The sequence below is a fragment of the Apium graveolens genome, chromosome 6 (genome assembly GCF_009905375.1).
Source record: "Apium graveolens cultivar Ventura chromosome 6, ASM990537v1, whole genome shotgun sequence".
NCBI lineage: Eukaryota > Viridiplantae > Streptophyta > Magnoliopsida > Apiales > Apiaceae > Apium > Apium graveolens.
In genome coordinates, this window is record NC_133652.1 from 112,873,237 (window position 1) to 112,891,919 (window position 18,683).

General features: G+C 36.6%; 4 protein-coding genes across 8 annotated transcripts; 2 read left to right on the forward strand and 2 right to left on the reverse strand.

Annotated features, from left to right (window-relative positions):
• The first annotated feature begins 336 nt into the window (after positions 1 to 336).
• Positions 337 to 4,527, forward strand: LOC141667096 (uncharacterized). Of its 3 annotated transcripts, none has more exons than XM_074473452.1 (5): positions 337 to 424; positions 1,285 to 1,337; positions 1,977 to 2,213; positions 2,327 to 2,544; positions 3,831 to 4,527. In XM_074473452.1, exons 2-5 carry the CDS (start codon positions 1,308 to 1,310, stop codon positions 4,006 to 4,008), a joined length of 663 nt encoding a protein of 220 aa, XP_074329553.1. In that variant the 5' UTR covers positions 337 to 424; positions 1,285 to 1,307; the 3' UTR covers positions 4,009 to 4,527. The 3 variants fall into 3 exon arrangements, with proteins under 3 accessions (XP_074329553.1, XP_074329554.1, XP_074329552.1); XM_074473453.1 differs by lacking the exon at positions 337 to 424 and adding an exon at positions 454 to 792; XM_074473451.1 differs by lacking the exon at positions 337 to 424 and having other exon boundaries at positions 799 to 1,337.
• Positions 4,528 to 5,345: 818 nt separating this feature from the next.
• Positions 5,346 to 9,158, forward strand: LOC141667539 (putative LRR receptor-like serine/threonine-protein kinase At1g12460). The gene is made up of 2 exons (XM_074474067.1): positions 5,346 to 7,379; positions 7,494 to 9,158. Exons 1-2 carry the CDS (start codon positions 6,208 to 6,210, stop codon positions 8,974 to 8,976), a joined length of 2,655 nt encoding a protein of 884 aa, XP_074330168.1. The 5' UTR covers positions 5,346 to 6,207; the 3' UTR covers positions 8,977 to 9,158.
• LOC141667541 (1-aminocyclopropane-1-carboxylate synthase 6-like) lies at positions 9,157 to 12,761 on the reverse strand. Of its 3 annotated transcripts, none has more exons than XM_074474069.1 (4): positions 12,613 to 12,761; positions 11,545 to 11,646; positions 10,274 to 10,411; positions 9,157 to 10,185 (listed from the first exon to the last, which is right to left on the reverse strand). In XM_074474069.1, exons 2-4 carry the CDS (start codon positions 11,607 to 11,609, stop codon positions 9,327 to 9,329), a joined length of 1,062 nt encoding a protein of 353 aa, XP_074330170.1. In that variant the 5' UTR covers positions 11,610 to 11,646; positions 12,613 to 12,761; the 3' UTR covers positions 9,157 to 9,326. The 3 variants fall into 3 exon arrangements, with proteins under 3 accessions (XP_074330170.1, XP_074330169.1, XP_074330171.1); XM_074474068.1 differs by lacking the exon at positions 12,613 to 12,761 and adding an exon at positions 11,758 to 12,046; XM_074474070.1 differs by lacking the exon at positions 12,613 to 12,761 and adding an exon at positions 11,994 to 12,010.
• Positions 12,762 to 12,863: 102 nt separating this feature from the next.
• Positions 12,864 to 13,466, reverse strand: LOC141665394 (1-aminocyclopropane-1-carboxylate synthase 6-like). The gene has a single exon (XM_074471381.1). The coding sequence runs from the start codon at positions 13,464 to 13,466 to the stop codon at positions 12,864 to 12,866; it is 603 nt and encodes a 200-aa protein (XP_074327482.1).
• Positions 13,467 to 18,683: the final 5,217 nt, after the last annotated feature.

An 18,683-nucleotide genomic window follows, 5' to 3' on the forward strand; every position in this document is an offset into this window, starting at 1 on the left:
TATCTGTACTCTTTACATTGCTTCTAAAGAATAACCTGCAAATTTGCTGACGAAAGCTATTCCTTCACATTCTTTGTATCATCTGTTGTCCAAGCTTGAAGTAGAATCTTTACTCGCATCCAAACTTAGGGGGATGTTAAATATACTGATAATACTATCATGCCTATGACAACAAATAAGTCAACACAAATAGACCAAAATGTCAACATCACAAGCTTCGGGAGACGGTAGTAAGTGACAACTAAGAGTTAGTTAGCACAGCTATATATAAATAGAGTAGTAGTCTTTGTTAGAAGATACATCTGAATAATGTAACTAATTGTAAAATCTCATTTTGTCCCATGCATCTTCTTTGATTCTCAGTTTATTACTTAATCTCCATTAATGGAGCTGTCAATTACTGCAGATTGAAACTCGGAAACAGGTCCGATATCTCTCTTTATTTTGTAAAAAAGCAAGCTCACCTTATGACTAGAATCCCTTATTTGTTAAATTGTTACGATATTTTCTTTGTCTCCTCCTCCCTTTGTTGGAATAGACTCTGTTTCTTATTTCGTTGGCCTAATAAAAACTTTGTTTTAAAAAAAGATGGTAATCGACTTGGCGCAATTTATTGCATACCGACTTCCCCCGTTCATAAAGGGTGTTTTGGGCCCATCTAACTTATTTCTCCTTCAAGCAGCGCTGCAATACGACACGTGTTTAGTAAACCGATAAAATAGCCAAAACACGACGTCGTTTAAAGTCTTTAAATCCATTATTATTGCATCAGTCGCCCTGTTCAATTTTCAGGTCACCCTCTCTTCTTCCCCGTGATAGTGTTATTATATTATATAATACACATAACAATTGTGTATACACTAATACAATCGTGTGTGTATATATTTTTTGCTTTCACATAATTTCTTATTTTTCTTGATCCTCCTTTGGGCTTTTAATTATGATCAGTTTGGTTTGGAGTCACAGAAGGTGAAAATAGATAAATGGGTGTCTTAAAGATTCAATTTTGTGCTAATTTCATTGGGTTTTGAATTTTTAACTGTCGAATCGGGTCGGGTAAGATGGTGAATGGTGTGAGTGATGTGGGGGTGGCACAATTGAGTTTGAGAATTGAGGACCCAAATGGTGATTATGTGAATCTGATTGAAACTGATGTTCAAAGTGTTGGTGATTTTAGTAATAATAATTGTAATGGGGTTGGAGATTCTGGTTTAGTATTGAAAAGTAGCAGGTGCTGGTTAGTGTGGTGGTGGGCTAGGCTAATCATTTTGGTCATTTTTATAGGCCTTCTTGCTGCTGTTTTCTTTATGTGGGTTGGCCCTTTTGTCATGAACAAGGTATGTGTACAGTACACTCTTTATATGTGTACGTATGTTATTTGTTGTTTAATGAGATGCCTGCCTCTGCTCTATTTCTGCTGTATCTGCAAATGAAGAGAACACGTGATGCTTTCTCTGATAATCTTTTAGTTATATTCTTGAATGTGAGTTTATTGTCAAGTCACAAATGGCATTTTACATAGCAAACTGTACATTGGGTTTTTAAACCTAATGAGATGGTGAAAGTTTGAAATAATTTTTTTTAGTTGTGTGAAGTGGTTTGTTTTGAATTTGGTTTCATAGCACCATCTAATAAAATAGAACTGAATTGCTTAGAGAAGCTAGGTGTAGTGCTACTTATCCTAATAAAAGGACTCTTGGTTTCTGGAAGTAGTGTTTTCTTAGCTAGGCAGCTAAGTGGAGGCTGAAGAAATGTTAGAATTCAACTAATGCTTACAAGTGATCCATTTATGTATGCCTCTGTCTGTCTTGTCTATTATATGATTATGCTCATAAGTTGAGATGTTTAAAATATTTGATTATGTTAAGTGTTAACTGATGCAAGAGGATCACAAAAGTGCGCAAGTCTTTTGCATAATTGTTTTGTTCCCTCTTTTGTTTTTGTTGGTTTTTAGCTAATGTATTGTTTCTTTGCAGGAGATTATCCCTTTATTAAACTGGGTAACGAAAACATTTAGCAAACCAGTACTGGCTGCTATAACATTTGCATCTGTAGCTTTATTTCCTCTGATACTTGTACCATCTACTCCTTCCATGTGGGTGGCAGGGATGACTTTCGGTTACAGTTTAGGATTTCTAATTATAATTACTGCAGTGCCTATTGGTGTATCACTACCCTATTTCGTGGGCACTCTTTTCCACCGCCGAATGGAAGTATGTACCTTGTACATTGTAATCTACTGGAATTTTGTGGAGGGAACACTAAGTACGTGAATGTGTGTTGTGCTTGCTAATACAGTTGCTAACCTGTTTCTTCTTTTACGTAGGACTGGTTAGAAAGAGACCCAAAGAAAGCTTCAGTCATTAGGTTGGCTGGGGAAGGAAATTGGTGTCATCAATTTAAAGCTGTCACGTTAATCAGGATTTCTCCATTCCCATTTATAATCTTTAATTATTGTGCTGTGGCAACAAATGTTAAGTATGCTCCGTACTTGTTGGGGACGTTGGTTGGAATGGTACCCGAAATCTTTGTTGCGATATATACGTAAGATCTCTACTTCTATCTCTTTGTATGTCTCTCATTACTGTTGTATATTGTAATTTTATGTCAGTTAATGTAATATAACACGTGTATCCATAATGCAACTAGAACATGTTGCACCTGATACGATTGACGATGAAAACCGTCGGCCTTAATAAAGAAGACACTTGCTGTGAGGCTTGCTTAATCCTGGATTTACATATCATCTTACTGATGCAGAATTCTTAATATCTTCTTGATTTTAACACCAAAATTCACAATACCTTAATAGTATACAAACTTAACATGTATGTCAATTTATGCCTTCCCAAATAAATCATAAATGAACTTGAGGCAGATTCTAAGTATCTTCTAGGCACTACTGTATGAGAAGTAGGATATAAGTAAGTTAATCCAGTACAGATTACAAGAGCATCCTTCTTGGAGGCTGCAGGTTATTTTTCACTATTGGAGTAGGCCTGTAGGGAATTAGTTTGCTTGCTTGTTTTCTTTTGGAGTTGGGTTGGTGTTTGTTAATATCCTCTTCGGTGCCAAAGTTGTAATTGAACAATTACTTCAATGCTTAAGGTTGCAAAGTATTTGCTGATTTGCTGGATTTGTATTTATTAATCAAAACAGTGTCCAGTATATAAAAAAAAGACATCTTGTGCATTACCAGTTTCCTGGACTTGGATGGAAGTAATTAAAATATGGATGTGTCCAAGTGCCGAGTGGCTAGATTTTCTACAATTTGCATGCTTTTGAAGAATAATTTGAACAGCCATATTACAAGTTAGCAAATTATCAGATAATTGCTGTGGTTCAAAGCTTGACAGTAGGTTCCCTCTTGAGTTAAAGGGTGTTGGTTCATTTCACTGCAAAAACATAATACTTTTCCTCTGCGTACTCTAATATCATAATTTTCTTATATAACAACAATTAGAAAGACTGAGTTTGCCTGGTTGATTTGAGGCTTCTAGCGAAATCTTTTTCTTTTTTAGTACCTATATTTTCTCCCTACGTCACTGTCTATAATCATTCTTACGACGGACGAGGTCCAAACAAAAAGGTTTTCTGGTGCAAGTCCTTCTAGATCTTCACTCTAAGCTTTCATGTATTGTTCTCAGGAGTTCAGATAAGACTATACAAAATGTAAACTGAGTTTATAGATGAGAATGTACAGAATTATGCATATATACTTGTATTATTTTTCGCACTCTGTGTATCGTGTTAAAAAATTCAATGCTGCTATTGTGTTTTGTAGCTGGTGTGTTAAATTTTGTATTAACAATTTGCCTTAATTTTTTTAGTGGTATAATGATAAAAACGTTGGCTGATGCTTCAAATGATAACCACGCCCTTAGCACAAGCCAAATCATCTTCAATGTTCTTGGTTTTGCTTCATCTGTAACAACCACGGTAATAGTTACAATGTTTGCGAAAAGGAGGCTCAAGGAAATGCAAAAGGAAGAAGAGCTACTGATGTAGCATTTTGTGTCTAGGGCAAGGCATATTGAGCGGGCCAAGTCAAATTGGCATATAATAAAGCAGAATACTGGGGTTTTTTGATAATCAATTTCTGGAACAGCAGTTATTAGAGGGAAGGAGCTTCGTGAATGGTGACACGGGATCTGTTCTTATCAGGAGGGCCTTTAATTATGTGTTGACAATCAAGTAGTAGATAAAAGGATGGAGAGGCGATTAAGAACAATTAACATGGTTGAGTCCATATATAGAAGTCTGGAGCCAGTATGTTGATCTCTTGAACTTGGCAATAAGTTATTGTTTTGTTGTATAGTTTCTTCTACCCTTTGTATTTCTCAGGCCCTTTATTTTCCACAGTAAGCTGTATATAATATTTGAATGTGAATAAAGGGCCTGACAGATCTACCCGGTCAGTGAAATAGTTGTGTATTTAAGATTGTATAAAGCTTAGTTATCCTGATGACCTTACATGCAGGTTCGTTAATATATATGTTTATGTATATTTTTCCATATTCTATTACAGTGTTGAAGATTTACTTCACAGATTGATAAATTAGTGGTAGTTGATTATCTTTGGATATTGAGTTGGAAAGGCGATTTTCGTGCTTTTTTGTTGTCATCAGTAGTGTTTTTTTTTATATACATCTCTTGTATTTTGGCAAGTTCTAGGGATCAAGGTATTTGGACAATTTTATCAGATGTTGCATCTCATCATATATTTGGATGTTAGCGCTTGTTTGTTGTCACTGGTGGTGAAACAAAAGACAGACAAATTTTGATGCGAAACAGATAGGACTAAAATAAAGTTGAAAGCCATCACAGCAGAGCTTCATTTTGCAGCTTTCTAGTTGCTATATATTAATCCTCTCCCCAAATAATTCAGCTACAAAAACCCTTTTTAATAATCGTCAGAACTTTAGAAACGTTAGATGCAAAAACAAGAATGTCTTTATCAAGGTAAGAGATGGGAGGGACAGTGGTGGTGATGTGTTGAATAGTGGTTCTCTGGCTTGGTGGGAACCAAAGTGCTTATTCAGTCATTCACTGTGCAGAGAGTGGCATAGTGATTGCATTATCTAGCCCATGTTTACAGTATCATATCATACTTTATTATTATTTTTATTTATTTGTATTTTTAGTGAGTTTCTTAGATTTACTAGTAGATTAATTACTTATCTGAAATTTGAACAAGCTATCCTTGAAAAACTGAAGATCAACACAAAGATCAGGCCATTTTTTGTTTATTATTCTACAACTGTGCAGGCAAGTTCTTACATTATACCATTTTTTTAGAACAAGAGTAATTGTATATTGCGCCCAGTCGCGGAACGAAAGGGGCAAGGGGGTGCTTGAGATCCCCCTGATCTCCGGAAAATTAGTATAAATTATTTTTTATCTCTCCTAAATTGTATATGTTAGTGAAGTTTAATCTCGTCAAAATAAAAATAAAGATGAAATTTACCTAGAAAAAAAAGTATCAAAGTGGGAATAAATGTTGAATCATAGAATTCAGTTATTATTCATTGCCTTTTAAAAGAAAGTCTGTCCAACGATTTTTAAAAATTCGAGCCCCCATAATTTTTAGTGCTAGTTCCTCCACTGATTTGAGGCAGCATTTTTTGCAGCGCTCATTCTTTGTATAAGGAAGAGTGTGTGTGGGGATAATATAAGACAAAATATAAGTGAAGAAGAGTTAGTTTTGAAAGAGCGGAGGGAGAGACAAGGGATGATGCAATAAGAATAGGAGCATGTGGTGACAACCTTTAGGACATGGACATTAGTTTTATATATGAGCTGAGCAGAGCAGAGCACTTGTTAAAAATTGCCATTACCTGCTTCTTCCCCTTTCCAGCAAAGCCCCAAGTCACTTTTCTTTTATTTCTGTTGCTCATTCCTCTGCAATTTGCATGTCCCCATGTGGCTGTGCTCATATCTCTCTGCTTATCTTGGCCTCTTCACTTTTTTTTTTTTTATATTATTCTACATAGTTCTTATTGTTTTTTTAGTTCAATATTCCCGTAAAACACCTAGAGATTTCATTACAGTCACCTAGAGATTTCATTACAGTTTTTCTTATTGAAAGTGTTTAGTCAAAGCCATCTCAAGCTTCCTAAAGATACATTCATATATACATTTTTAGTTACAAGTGTGCTACATTCTTGAAATTATTATGGATCATAAAGTTAAAAGTTTGCATATTTGATGCTGGACACAAACATGAAAAGATTACGAAATCTTATTCTTTACATTTTTGTGTTGCTTGCATATCAGTTTGCAGCAGTATGTTCAGTCACTGAGAAGGAGATCTTGCTGCAATTCAAAGGTAACATTTCTAGCGATCCTTACAATAGTTTCAGTTCATGGGATTCAAATAAGAGCGTTTGCCAAGATTTCAGCGGTGTGTTTTGTAATTCAGCTGGAAATGTATATAAAATTCTGTTGTGGAATACTAGTTTGAGCGGCATTTTGTCACCAGCCTTGTCAAGTTTAAAATTTTTGCGAATTCTTTCATTTTTTGGAAATAAATTTTCTGGAAACATTCCAACCGAGTATGGTGATATTGATACATTATGGAAGATGAATTTTAGTTCCAATCTGTTATCAGGGCAAATCCCAGATTATCTTGGGAGATTGTCAAATATTCGGTATCTTGATTTGTCAAGAAATGAATACAGTGGAGAGATTCCTTCAGCATTATTTATAAACTGTTACAATATGAAGTTCATTTCTCTGTCAAGAAATAAACTTTCCGGTTCAGTTCCTCTAGCCATTGGAAAATGCTTCAATCTTCTTGGGGTGGATTTTTCATCCAACAATCTTAGCGGTGGCTTGCCTTCACAAATTTGTGATATTTCAAGTTTAGTGTACTTCTCTGTGAGTGATAATCAGTTTGCAGGAACTGTTGAGGAACAAATTTTGCGGTGTAAACACTTGGAATTTTTGGATCTTGCTAGCAATATGTTTAATGGGTCAGCCCCTTTTGGTGTTCTTCAATTAAGTAATCTTACTTATTTCAATGTTTCGTATAATAAGTTTGTGGGGATGATCCCAAATATTGAATCTTGTAGCCAGAGATTAGAAATATTAGGTGCATCAAGTAATAACTTTTTTGGTGAGATCCCAAGGAGCATCATGAAATGCAGTGGCTTGAAGGTTTTGGATCTTGGGTATAATAAGTTAAATGGAAGTATTCCAATTAACGTTTCCGACTTAAAGAGGCTTGTTGTTATTCGATTGGGGAATAATTCGATTAGTGGAACTTTTGTTACAGAATTTGGAAGTATTGAATTACTTCAAGTTCTGGATTTGCACAATCTTAGCCTTGTTGGTGAAATTCCAGATGAGATAAGTAATTGCAGGTTTCTGCTTGAACTGTAAGTTCTACTTTCATTTTTTATTCACTAATATTCTGTTAGGCATCATTACTATGTATGCTTACATTGTTTTTAGTTAAATACTATATTAACCAAATGTATATTGTCATGCAGGGATGTTTCGGGTAATGCTTTGCAGGGAAATATTCCAAACAAACTTTACAACATGTCTTATCTTGTAATTCTTGATCTGCACCGAAACAGGCTAAACGGAAGCATTCCATTAACTCTTGGAAATTTGTCAAAGCTCCAGCTATTTGATCTATCAGAAAATTCGCTCTCAGGCCAAATTCCTTCACTGCGGAATCTGTTAAACTTAATTCATTTTAATCTCTCTTACAACAACCTATCAGGTGTTATACCATCCTCTTCCACCATCCTGCAATTCGGAGCATCAGCATTTTTTCACAATCCAGGACTATGTGGTGCTCCACTTACATCTTGTTCGCAGAATAGCACCATTCCCACGACAGGAAAATCTAAACTTTTAAGTGTTTCGGCCATTGTTGCTATTGTTGCAGCTGCAGTGATTCTCACTGGTGTTGGAATAGTAACCATTTTCAACATGAGGGTCCGTCGTTTGAGAAGTGATGAAGTGACAGTGGTTGTAGAAAGTACACCAATGGAATCAGCAGATTCAAATGTCATAATTGGAAAATTAGTCCTTTTTAGCAAAAGTTTGCCCTCAAAGTATGAGGACTGGGAAGCTGGCACCAAAGCGTTACTGGACAAGGAGTCCCTAATAGGCGGGGGTTCGATTGGAACAGTCTACAAGACAAAATTTGAAGGTGGGATATTAATTGCAGTGAAGAAGTTAGAAACTTTAGGAAGGATCCGGAACCAGGATGAATTCGAGCAAGAAATTGGACGGTTAGGAAATCTTCGACACCCTAATCTTGTTTCTTTTCAAGGTTATTATTGGTCCACTAGCATGCACTTAGTTTTGTCGGAATTTATTCCTAATGGAAATTTATACGACAATCTTTATGGACTTAATTATCCTAGCACTAGCACGAGTTTCGGTAATAGTAGCTTGAACTGGTCTAAAAGGTACCTCATTGCTTTAGGGATTGCAAAAGCTCTTGCCTATCTTCACCATGATTGTAAACCTCCAGTTCTTCATCTTAACATCAAGTCGGCTAATATCCTACTAGACGAAAATTTCAAGCCAAAGTTATCTGATTTTGGGTTAGTAAAGTTCCTCCCTTTGCTCAATAACAGTGGAATCACAAAATTTCACAATGCTGTTGGATACATTGCTCCAGAGTTGGCACATAACTTAAGGTCAAGTGAAAAATGTGATGTTTATAGCTTTGGAGTACTGGTATTGGAGCTTGTTACAGGTAAAAAACCGGTGGAAAATCATCAAAATGAAGTGGTGATTTTGTGTGAATATGTAAGGAGATTGATTGAGAGTGGTAATGCTTCAGATTGTTTCGATAGAAGTTTGCATGGTTTTGTAGAGAACGAGTTAATTCAAGTGATAAAGTTGGGATTAATTTGTAGTTCTGAAATGCCTTCCAGGAGACCAAGCATGTCTGAGGCAGTTCAGATTCTCGAGTCTGTTAGATCACAGTCGGATTCTTTATTATTGTAACATAAATCTCTATCAAATGGTAGATCTTCCTTTTCTTTTAAATTGATTTTACTTGGGTATACGAGTCTGGGTTCAAACTCGACGTGCACCTAAAAACGTTTAGAAGATGTTGCGTTTTCCCTTCAGTTTTGTTGTTTAATAGCTAAAGAATAACAATTATATTCATGTAACTTCTGTAAAGAAACATAATTGGGAACTGATTCATTTTACTTAACCACAAAAAGGATGCTTAGAGTTACAGCTTCAAGTTAACACTCGACAGCTTCCAGTGTTATACAAAAGAGGAGAGTGTCTTCAGCAGACTAGGCACACAAAAGTTACCTGTTGATTACTAAATTAGTCCACGATTGTCAGCTCTGAGATATCAGAGATCCAGTAACTCTTTGAATACGTTCCATGACTATCGGAATTTCCTCTAGCTTCAATGTGGTGAAACAAAACCGGAACCATCCAGGTTCTATACAGTGACGGGAGGAACCAGGAGTTACGTTAATCTTTGAAACATTTAACAACTTCTCCCAAAGTTCTAGCTCTCCTTTCTCATCATTTGAGCTCATAAACTTTCTCATATCAGCCCAACAGTAGAAGCCTTTACTGGTTTTCACAAACTCAATACCCAATTGCTCCAACCCAGCCATACATTTACTATGCATTATTTCAAGCCTATCATCGTTTTTGTCTAAGAACAACCGAGTATATCTTCGATTCGAAAGGAAGCTTACAAGTAACTGATGAGCTGGAATCGAAATAGACGTGAATTCTGTAAGTTTCTCAGCTGCAGCCAAAACAGCATCATTATATGTATAAACAACCCCCAAACTGAAACCAGTGAGTGATAGGTTTCCCGAAATATCACAAACTACATGGTTTCTGTCACGGTCATAATGTCCTGAATCAATGATGTCTACCATACTGTTAAAATAATCATCTTCACCATATCTGTATCCAGCCAGCGTTTCAATGCAGATGACATGAATATTCTTTTCAGTAGCAAAGCCTAAAACGTTCTCAAATGTTTTCCCGTCCTGCAAACTGCCTACTGGATTTAATGGGTTTGAAATTATAACTCCACGAATGTTAAGACCGCGTTCATCTGCCTGATCGAAGGCTCTGTCAAGGGCAGTTCTACTCAGATTGAAGTTGTCCACACTGCAGCATGGAACTGGTATAATCTCGACCCCGGTACGCCACTGTACAGCCCTGTCAAGCCTGCATATCGTGTCCAAATTATCTTGGTTTAGTTTACAGATACGGGAAATGGCCACCCTAAGAAATTTATCAGAAAATATATTCTTACTCTGGGTCATATGGTGATGGAACAAGGAAAGCATTCCCCGCATCTGCCAAGCAGAAGCTAAGCATCTTAATTGCAGAAGCTGCACTAGCTGTTGGTACTATTTTTGATGATTTGTAGAAGACTTGGTCATACATGGCCCTTGACATAAATCGTTTCAATTCCAGCATCATAAGCATACAATCAAGGCAGAAAGCAACTCAGCATCCGAAAAAATTTAAATGTTTGCTCAAGTTCGAGAACTAATAAGTAACCATGTACACACCATCACATAAAAATAATTAAATTAAAGTGACAAAGAGTCTAAATTATGATACAGGGCAATGCAAATTGCAAACATTCCCAATTTACAACTGATTAAGGACCCTTCAATAGTGCCCTAAAAGGTTGTCTAACCTGATAATGTCCTTAGACTCACATAAAAAATCATGATATTCATAGTAGAGATAATACTTGGCAAGAAACATTCAGGTATACCTTCAACGAGGACATTAAAAATCTCCTACTTTATTTAATAGGATAGGAGGACTAAGTAATATAAACCAATAGAACCCCCTGATCACAATTCGTCATCAACAACAACATATTCTACACCTTGAAAATTAGATTATTTGTAAACAGGAATACTATACACTTCATTCATTTAATATTCCTCTGGTTTGATCCTTCTGACTAGATATTATAACTTAACAAGATAAATGCTGCAGCTATTGCATAATCAAGGTTCTTATTAGTGCAATCGGAATCCTTCTATGGATCGATCATTATTATAGCAAGGAGATTCAAAAACCAGCTTCAATGGAATGTATTACACACACAGAGGGAGGGAGGGAGGGAGGGAGAGAGAGAGAGAGAGAGAGAGAGTATATTATAACTTAACAAAATAAATGCTGCAGCTATTGCACAATCATGGTTCTTATTAGTGCAATCGGAATCCTTCTATGGATCAATCATTATTATAGCAAGGAGATTCAAAAACCAGCTTCAATGGAATGTATTACACACACAGAGGGAGGGAGGGAGGGAGGGAGAGAGAGAGAGAGAGAGAGAGAGAGTATATTATAACTTAACAAAATAAATGCTGCAGCTATTGCACAATCATGGTTCTTATTAGTGCAATCGGAATCCTTCTATGGATCAATCATTATTATAGCAAGGAGATTCAAAAACCAGCTTCAATTGAACGTATTACACACACAGAGGGAGGGAGGGAGGGAGGGAGGGAGGGAGCGAGAGAGCGAGAGAGAGAGAGAGAGAGAGAGAGAGAGAGAGACCACTTTGAGTTGCTGCAACTTATCTTTTGATAAATCATCAGTAATTTCACAAATACTATCTCCATTATGTTTCAGCCATCTATCCATCAAATCCTTACATAACTACAAATACCCACAATAAAACCACACATCAATTAACAAAGTATATAGCTATAGAGGCAGTAAACATAAATATACAAGACAAAATAAATAAAAATGAGGACAAAAAACAACATTGCTTTGGGTAGATCCAAGCTGAAAAACACCATTTTTGTTAGTGAATTCGTGATAAGGGTCGTCAAAAACCCTATTTAATCCAACAAAATAAGGAGTATCGGGTTGTTTAACAACACTATCAACCCTTGAAGAAACATGGACCGGTTCACTTGATCCTCTACCAGATGATTTGGAACGGGGACGTGATAATATGTTCATTAGATATTCAATTGAGAGAGAAATTAAAAATTTACTTAGTTCAATCAACTGCAAATGGAATGAGGGTTACTTAGTTCATATTCTTTTCCCCACCAAAACATAATCAGGGATAAGTGAAGTATTTATAAACATAATAATAATTAAAATATTTATTGTTTTGTAATACTATGTTTTTACGATATGATCTGTTTAATAAGTCACACCAGTTATCAACTGTTAGTATATTAACCTTTTGCAGTCTCCTACTGTAGTTTGGGTAGTTGTATGTTGAATGGATCCAAGAGGATTAGTCGACCAACACTAGAGTAAAAGAATACACATCATACGTAGAACAAACTAGTAAATTCATGCATCTGCAATGCGTTATTTGCTTTTTTGAAAGAACATGATATGGAACTGATCTTTGAAAACATTGGTTATGACTCTTGCCGCGATCTGTACAAACAATTTTCATACAATCTACAAAGACTAGAATTCTTTGGCTACGAATATGATCATTTGACTGAAGAGCAGAGACAGGGGAGGGCGTGGAATATACATGGAAAAGATTACGACAAATGCATACAGCTTGACTATATTGAAGAATGAAAGCAACCATAACTTGTATAAACTCTAACTAAGAAGGTTAGGAATCTGATTAAAGCTTGCTCTCACCATTGAACATGACTTTGATCGAGTATCTTGTTATGTGCAGAGTTGAATCATCAGGAATTCATTAAGCTTTCATTTCCAGATCATTAGAGGGAATTATGTAGTTTTCTTCCCCTTGTTACTTCAATCTGAACCCTGAAGCTGCTTAGAGTTATAGCTTGAAGTCGGCAATTGCAAAATTATTGCAAAAGATCGTGTCTTCCCAAACCAGATATTTGATATGAACTTGTTGATTACAAGTTACTTCATGACTGCTATCTCTGAGATATTAAGGACCCAGTAACTCTCTGAATACGTTCCATGACTATTGGGATTTCCTTTACCTTCAATGCAGTGAAACAAAACCGGAACCATCCAGGTTCGATACAGTGACAAGAGGAACCAGGAGTTACATTAATCTTTGAAACATTTAACAACTTGTCCCAGAGCTCTAGCTCTCCTGTCTCATTATATGAGCTGATAAACTTTCTCATGTCAGCCCAGCAGTAGAAGCCTCCACTGCTTTTCATGCACTCAATTCCCAACTGCTTCAACCCGGCCACAAATTCAGCATGCATCCTTTTGAGCCTTCCTGTATTTGTCTCCACGAAAATCTGAATAAATTTTTGATTAGAGAGCATGGATACAAGTAATTGATGAGATGGAACGGAAATAGATGAGAATTTTGAAAATTTCTCAGCTGCAGCCAAAACAATATCATTATATGTATAAACAGCACCCACACTGAAACCAGTAAGAGAAAGGTCTCCTGAAATATTATAAACTACATGAATTCTGTTGCTGTCAAAATCTCCGGAATCAATAATGTCTACCATACTGACAAACTGATCATCACCATGACTAGATCCTGCTACCATACATGAATATTCTTTTTAGTAGCGAAGTCCAGTAGGTTGTTAACGGTTTCCCTGTTGAGTAAACTGCCAACTGGATTTGATGGGTATGAAATAATGACTCCATGAACTTTAAGACCACGTTTCTTTGCCTGATAAAATGCTCGGTCAAGCGGAGTTGTCCCCAAATTGAAGTTGTCGGCACTGCGGCAGGGAACGGGGATAATCTCAACCCCGGTCCGCCATTGGACAGCCCTGTCAAGACTGCAAATAGTGTTCTTAATTTTCTTAATTTACTCTCAAAACATTTGTTAGAAGTTCAGGTTTATGATGATTTTCAGATTGCAGATAAACAGAATGCAAGTAACCGAGATTCAAGCATTGCAGTTTGCTCAGATTTTTCAGGAAGCTTTCTCAGGTTTAGATAAAGGTTAGGGTTTTATGTATATCTTGTTTGACTGGATAATTATCTCTCTAACTTATCTCAAACAAACCCTATCTTATAAGCCAAGTTTGAATTATTCAAATCCTATCTTTTACTTGGTTTATCTTTTTCAAACAACTAACAGACTAGCTTCTCAAGTATTCATTCAAATATTTTCAAACAAACTTATCTCCCAACCTTATCTTGTGTTTGAAAATAAATCTGTTAGAACTTTGCTTATAAATACAACTCTTCATTTCAGATTTGTAGCTAACACTTTCACGAGAATCTTTCATCATCTGAAATCATTTTCTTGTTTCATACCCGAGATATTCATATCCAGAAAAACAAGAAACCTAGTTTGAGTTGTAATCAATTTGTTTATTCTTGTACTTGTGTATTCATATCAACTTTGTGCCGGGTTGTGGCAAGCTTGATTTCAAAGTATAGCAAGGTAGCTAGAAGGCTAAGGAATAGCAGTGGGCTAGGTAGCAAGGTATCTTGGGAAAAAGTTTCTTTCAGGTGCTATATTTGTAATCAAGGAAAAGACTGTAAGTTCTTTTATTAAAGTTGATATAATACATTCTCTATGCTAGTTGGCATGGGGACTTGGATGTAGGCCATAGACTAGGTGTAGGGGCCGAACCAAGTGAAAACTTCTGGTGTTTTTACTTTTCAGTTTTCAGCATTCTGCATTTTATTTATGTTATTTATTTTCTGCAGTGTAATTGAGACTGTCTCATACCCTGTCTCATTTGTAAAGGGACTGTCCCATTTGTATAAGAGACTGTCCCATTTGCCTTGACAGTTAGAATATTATTTTATATATCGAGCCATCGAATTTCATTTGGTATCAGAGCAGGTGCATTTAATTCTCCTTTTAGTGTTTATTTTGCTAGCGATCCATGGCTCAACCAGATAGGTATTCAAACAATTATCCACCACTGCTTCATGGTGCTGAAAACTACAATGACTGGAAGTTTCGGATGAAAATCTTTCTCCAGCATGATGCATTTGAATGGGATGCTGTAGAAAACGGTTTCACAATTCCTATGAAAGAAGGGAAGCCAAAATCTCTCAAGGATCTCTCTCCCGAAGAAGTTAACGCAATGAATTCCAATGCTAAAGCTATGAACTCACTTCTCAATGGCATGGTAGCTACAGAATTAAGAAAAGTTTCAGCATGTACTACTGCCAAGCAGATTTGGGATACGATCAAAGTCAGCCACGAAGGCACGTCTAAGGTACGTGAAGTAAAATTAAGTATGTTAATGAGTGACTATGAAGGTTTCAGGTTGGAAAGAGATGAAAGCGTGCGAGATGCTCAAGGGAGGTTTCTGACATTGATGAACTCCATCTCACTTCTGGAAAGGATCATTCCTCAATCTGAGATTAATAGGAAAATCCTCAGAGCAATGCCAAAGAAGTTTGCTCCAAAGGTTACCATTCTGCAGGATTCAACACTGCTTTCAACTATGGATACTCTAACACTGTTCAGTGAATTGGAAGAATTCGAAAATCAGCTACGCAGATATGATGAAGAAGATGAAGCTCCTCGTAAGAAAACTCTTGCACTTAATGCAGATGCAGATGAGTCTCCTGATGATTCTGATGAAGAGATTGCTCTTTTAACAAAGAAGTTTCATAAATTTCTTGCCAAACGGAATGCTTCCAAACGACCTATGAAGTCACAGTTTCCGAAGAAGGACTTCAAATCTAATCCGAGCAAGGAGGTTAAAGTGAATCAAAGCAAGGATACTTGTTTTGAGTGTGGAAAGAAAGGGCACTTCAAAAAGGACTACTACAAGCTGAAGAACAAAAAGAAGGCATTAATTACCTGGAGTGATGATGAATCTGATGTGGAGATCGATTCAGACGATGAAGTTGCTCAACTTTGCTTTGCTGGACTAGAGGACTCCAGTGATAATGATGAGGTACAGAATATTAAGTATAATTCAAATATATCTTCGTCTATTTTAAATTTGCAGGTCCAGGTTAAGAAGTTGAAAGAAAAGAATGCTTATTTAAAGCAAGCTTTAAGTGAAGTTCTTAGTGAAATGGATGACCCAATGAAGGAAGAAGCCCTAGTTGCTGAGAACAGATCATTGCTTGAAAGGGTTTCAAAACTTACTGAAGAAAATCAATATCTCAAAAATGAGATTGAGATGAAGGATGTATGCCTTGAAGCTTTGAAGAAAGAATCAATATCTGTTGATCCAGAAACCGTCACAGTGCTCCTGATCCCTTGGTTCCTGAATTAAAGCAGAAAGTCGAACAGCTTGAAAAGGATTTAGCTAAATGTTTTCATGGAGAAGGAACTTTGAATGCTCTTCTTGGTGAAAAAAAATCTTCTCTTGATAAAGGAGGTTTAGGATGTGAGTCAATCAAGAAACGTGCATTTCAAGGCGGTTATAAGCGAGCTCCTATGAAATATAAGATGCCTTACGAGAAATGTCGAGATTGTGGCAAAGCTGGCCACCCTACAGCTGAATCTAGATTATGTGGTATCAAGGACCACTTCTCTAACTCATCTTATAAATCGTCTACTAGATATAAATCTGCTAATACTTCTGTTAATATTGTTCAGATGTGGATTAAGAAATCAGATAGACATTTATATAAGATTTGTGATACTAACCAACCAGGACCCAAGGTTAAGTGGGTACCTAAGGGATAAAGCAATTCTTGCAGGTTTGTTTGAAGGTCCATGTTCCGCGAAATAAATGGATCATCGACAGTGGTTGTTCACGTCACATGACAGGTGATAAATCCAAGTTTCTATCTCTAGTTGCCAAGGAAGGTGGCTTAGTTACTCTTGGAGATTCAAACACCGTCAGAATTATTGGAAAAGGTACCATAGGTAATGACAGGTTTGCTATTTCTAATGTTTGCTTAGTTGATGGTTTGAAATATAATCTTATTAGTGTAAGTCAACTCACTGATGCTGGTCATAAGGTTAAGTTCGATAAGGATGTATGTTATATTGGTACTAAGTCTAACGAGTTTGCTTTAGTTGCCAAAAGAAAAGGAAATATTTTCGTGTTAGATTTTGATGAACAGCATGAGGAAATTTGTCTTGCTACTGTTCAAGATCAGCAGTATCTTTGGCATCGACGTCTAGGCCATGTTCACATGGATCTTCTTCGGAAGATATCTTCTCATGATCTGGTTCGAGGTCTACCAAAACTGAAGTACAAGAAAATAGAACCTTTTTCAGCTTGCCAACTTGGAAAATAGGTGAAAACTTCCTTTACTGCCAAGAATAAAGTATCAACTTCTGTTCCTTTGCAGCTCCTTCATCTAGATCTTTTTGGTCCAGAAAGGTATGTAAGCTTAGGAGGTAAGAATTATGCTTTTGTTATAGTTGATGATTATTCTCGTTTCACTTGGGTATTATTTTTACGAACTAAGGATGAAGCTTTTGTTGAGTTTAAGGATCTTATTACTAACCTTGAGACTAAGTATTCATTTAAGCTCAAGACTATTCGTAGTGATCATGGAGGTGAATTCAAGAAGGATTTCATAACCTTCTGTAAATCAAGAGGAATCACTCATGAATTCTCAGCTCCTCGAACTCCTCAGCAGAACGGAGTAGTAGAACGCAAGAACAGAACTCTACAGGAAACTGCCAGAACTCTACTGCATGAGAGTAAGCTTCCATGAAAATTTTGGGCTGAAGCGGTACACACTTCCTTTTATGTTTTAAATAAAGTACTTATTCGTCCTATTTTGCTTAAAACTCCGTATGAATTGCTTAAGAAAAGGACTCCTAACATTAGTTATTTTCGAGTATTTGGTTCCAAGTGTTTTATTTTAGATACTCAAAATAATCGAGGCAAGTTTGATGCGAAATCTACGGAAGGAATCTTCTTGGGATATTCTACAACAAGCAAAGCTTATCGTGTTTATAATTCTGTCAAGAACAAAGTAGAAGAATCCATCAATATTACATTCAATGAATCCTCAAGGAATATATCTCAAATTGATGAAGACACTGCGGATCTATCGTCTCATTCCCAAATGAGACAGTCTCATTCTGAAAAGAGTCAGTCTCATTCTGACACATCAAACAGTCAAGACTCTCCAGGTCCATCTCAGTCTTCTGATAATTCTTCAGGATCTACTCAAGCTTCAGATGAATCTTCTGGTTCTCCAAAGACTCCCGATAGTGTTTCAAATGTGAATTCTGTTACTCCTCTGGATAAATCTTCACAAGCGGAAATGAGGCAGTCTCTTTTGAATGAGACAACTCCTATTCATTTCCAGGCAGACAATTCTAATGAGGAAGAGATGAGTAATATTCAACTTCCTAAGTCTTCTAGAACTGTGAAGAATCATCCACCAGATAATCTTCTCACTGATTTAGATCAAGGGATTTCTACTCGAAGCAGACTTCATAATCTATGTGCATTCTGTGCTTTTGTTGCTGAATTCGAACCAAAGAATGCTCAAGAAGCAGTTGCAGACGAACATTGGTCTGTTGCAATGCAGGAGGAATTGAACCAGTTTGAGCGTTGTGATGTTTGGGAACTCGTCCCACCTCCTCAGGATGCCAAGATCATTGGTACTCGTTGGGTTTTCAAGAATAAGAAAGATGAAGATGGAAATATCATTCGAAATAAAGCTCGTTTGGTTTCTCAGGGATACAATCAGTAGGAAGGAATCGATTACGACGAGACATATGCTCCATTAGCTCGTTTAGAAGCTATTCGAATCTTAATGGCTTTTGCAGCTCACAAGAAGTTCAAGCTCTATCAGATGGACGTCAAAAGCGCATTTCTAAATGGCTATCTCAAGGAAGAAGTCTACGTGAAGCA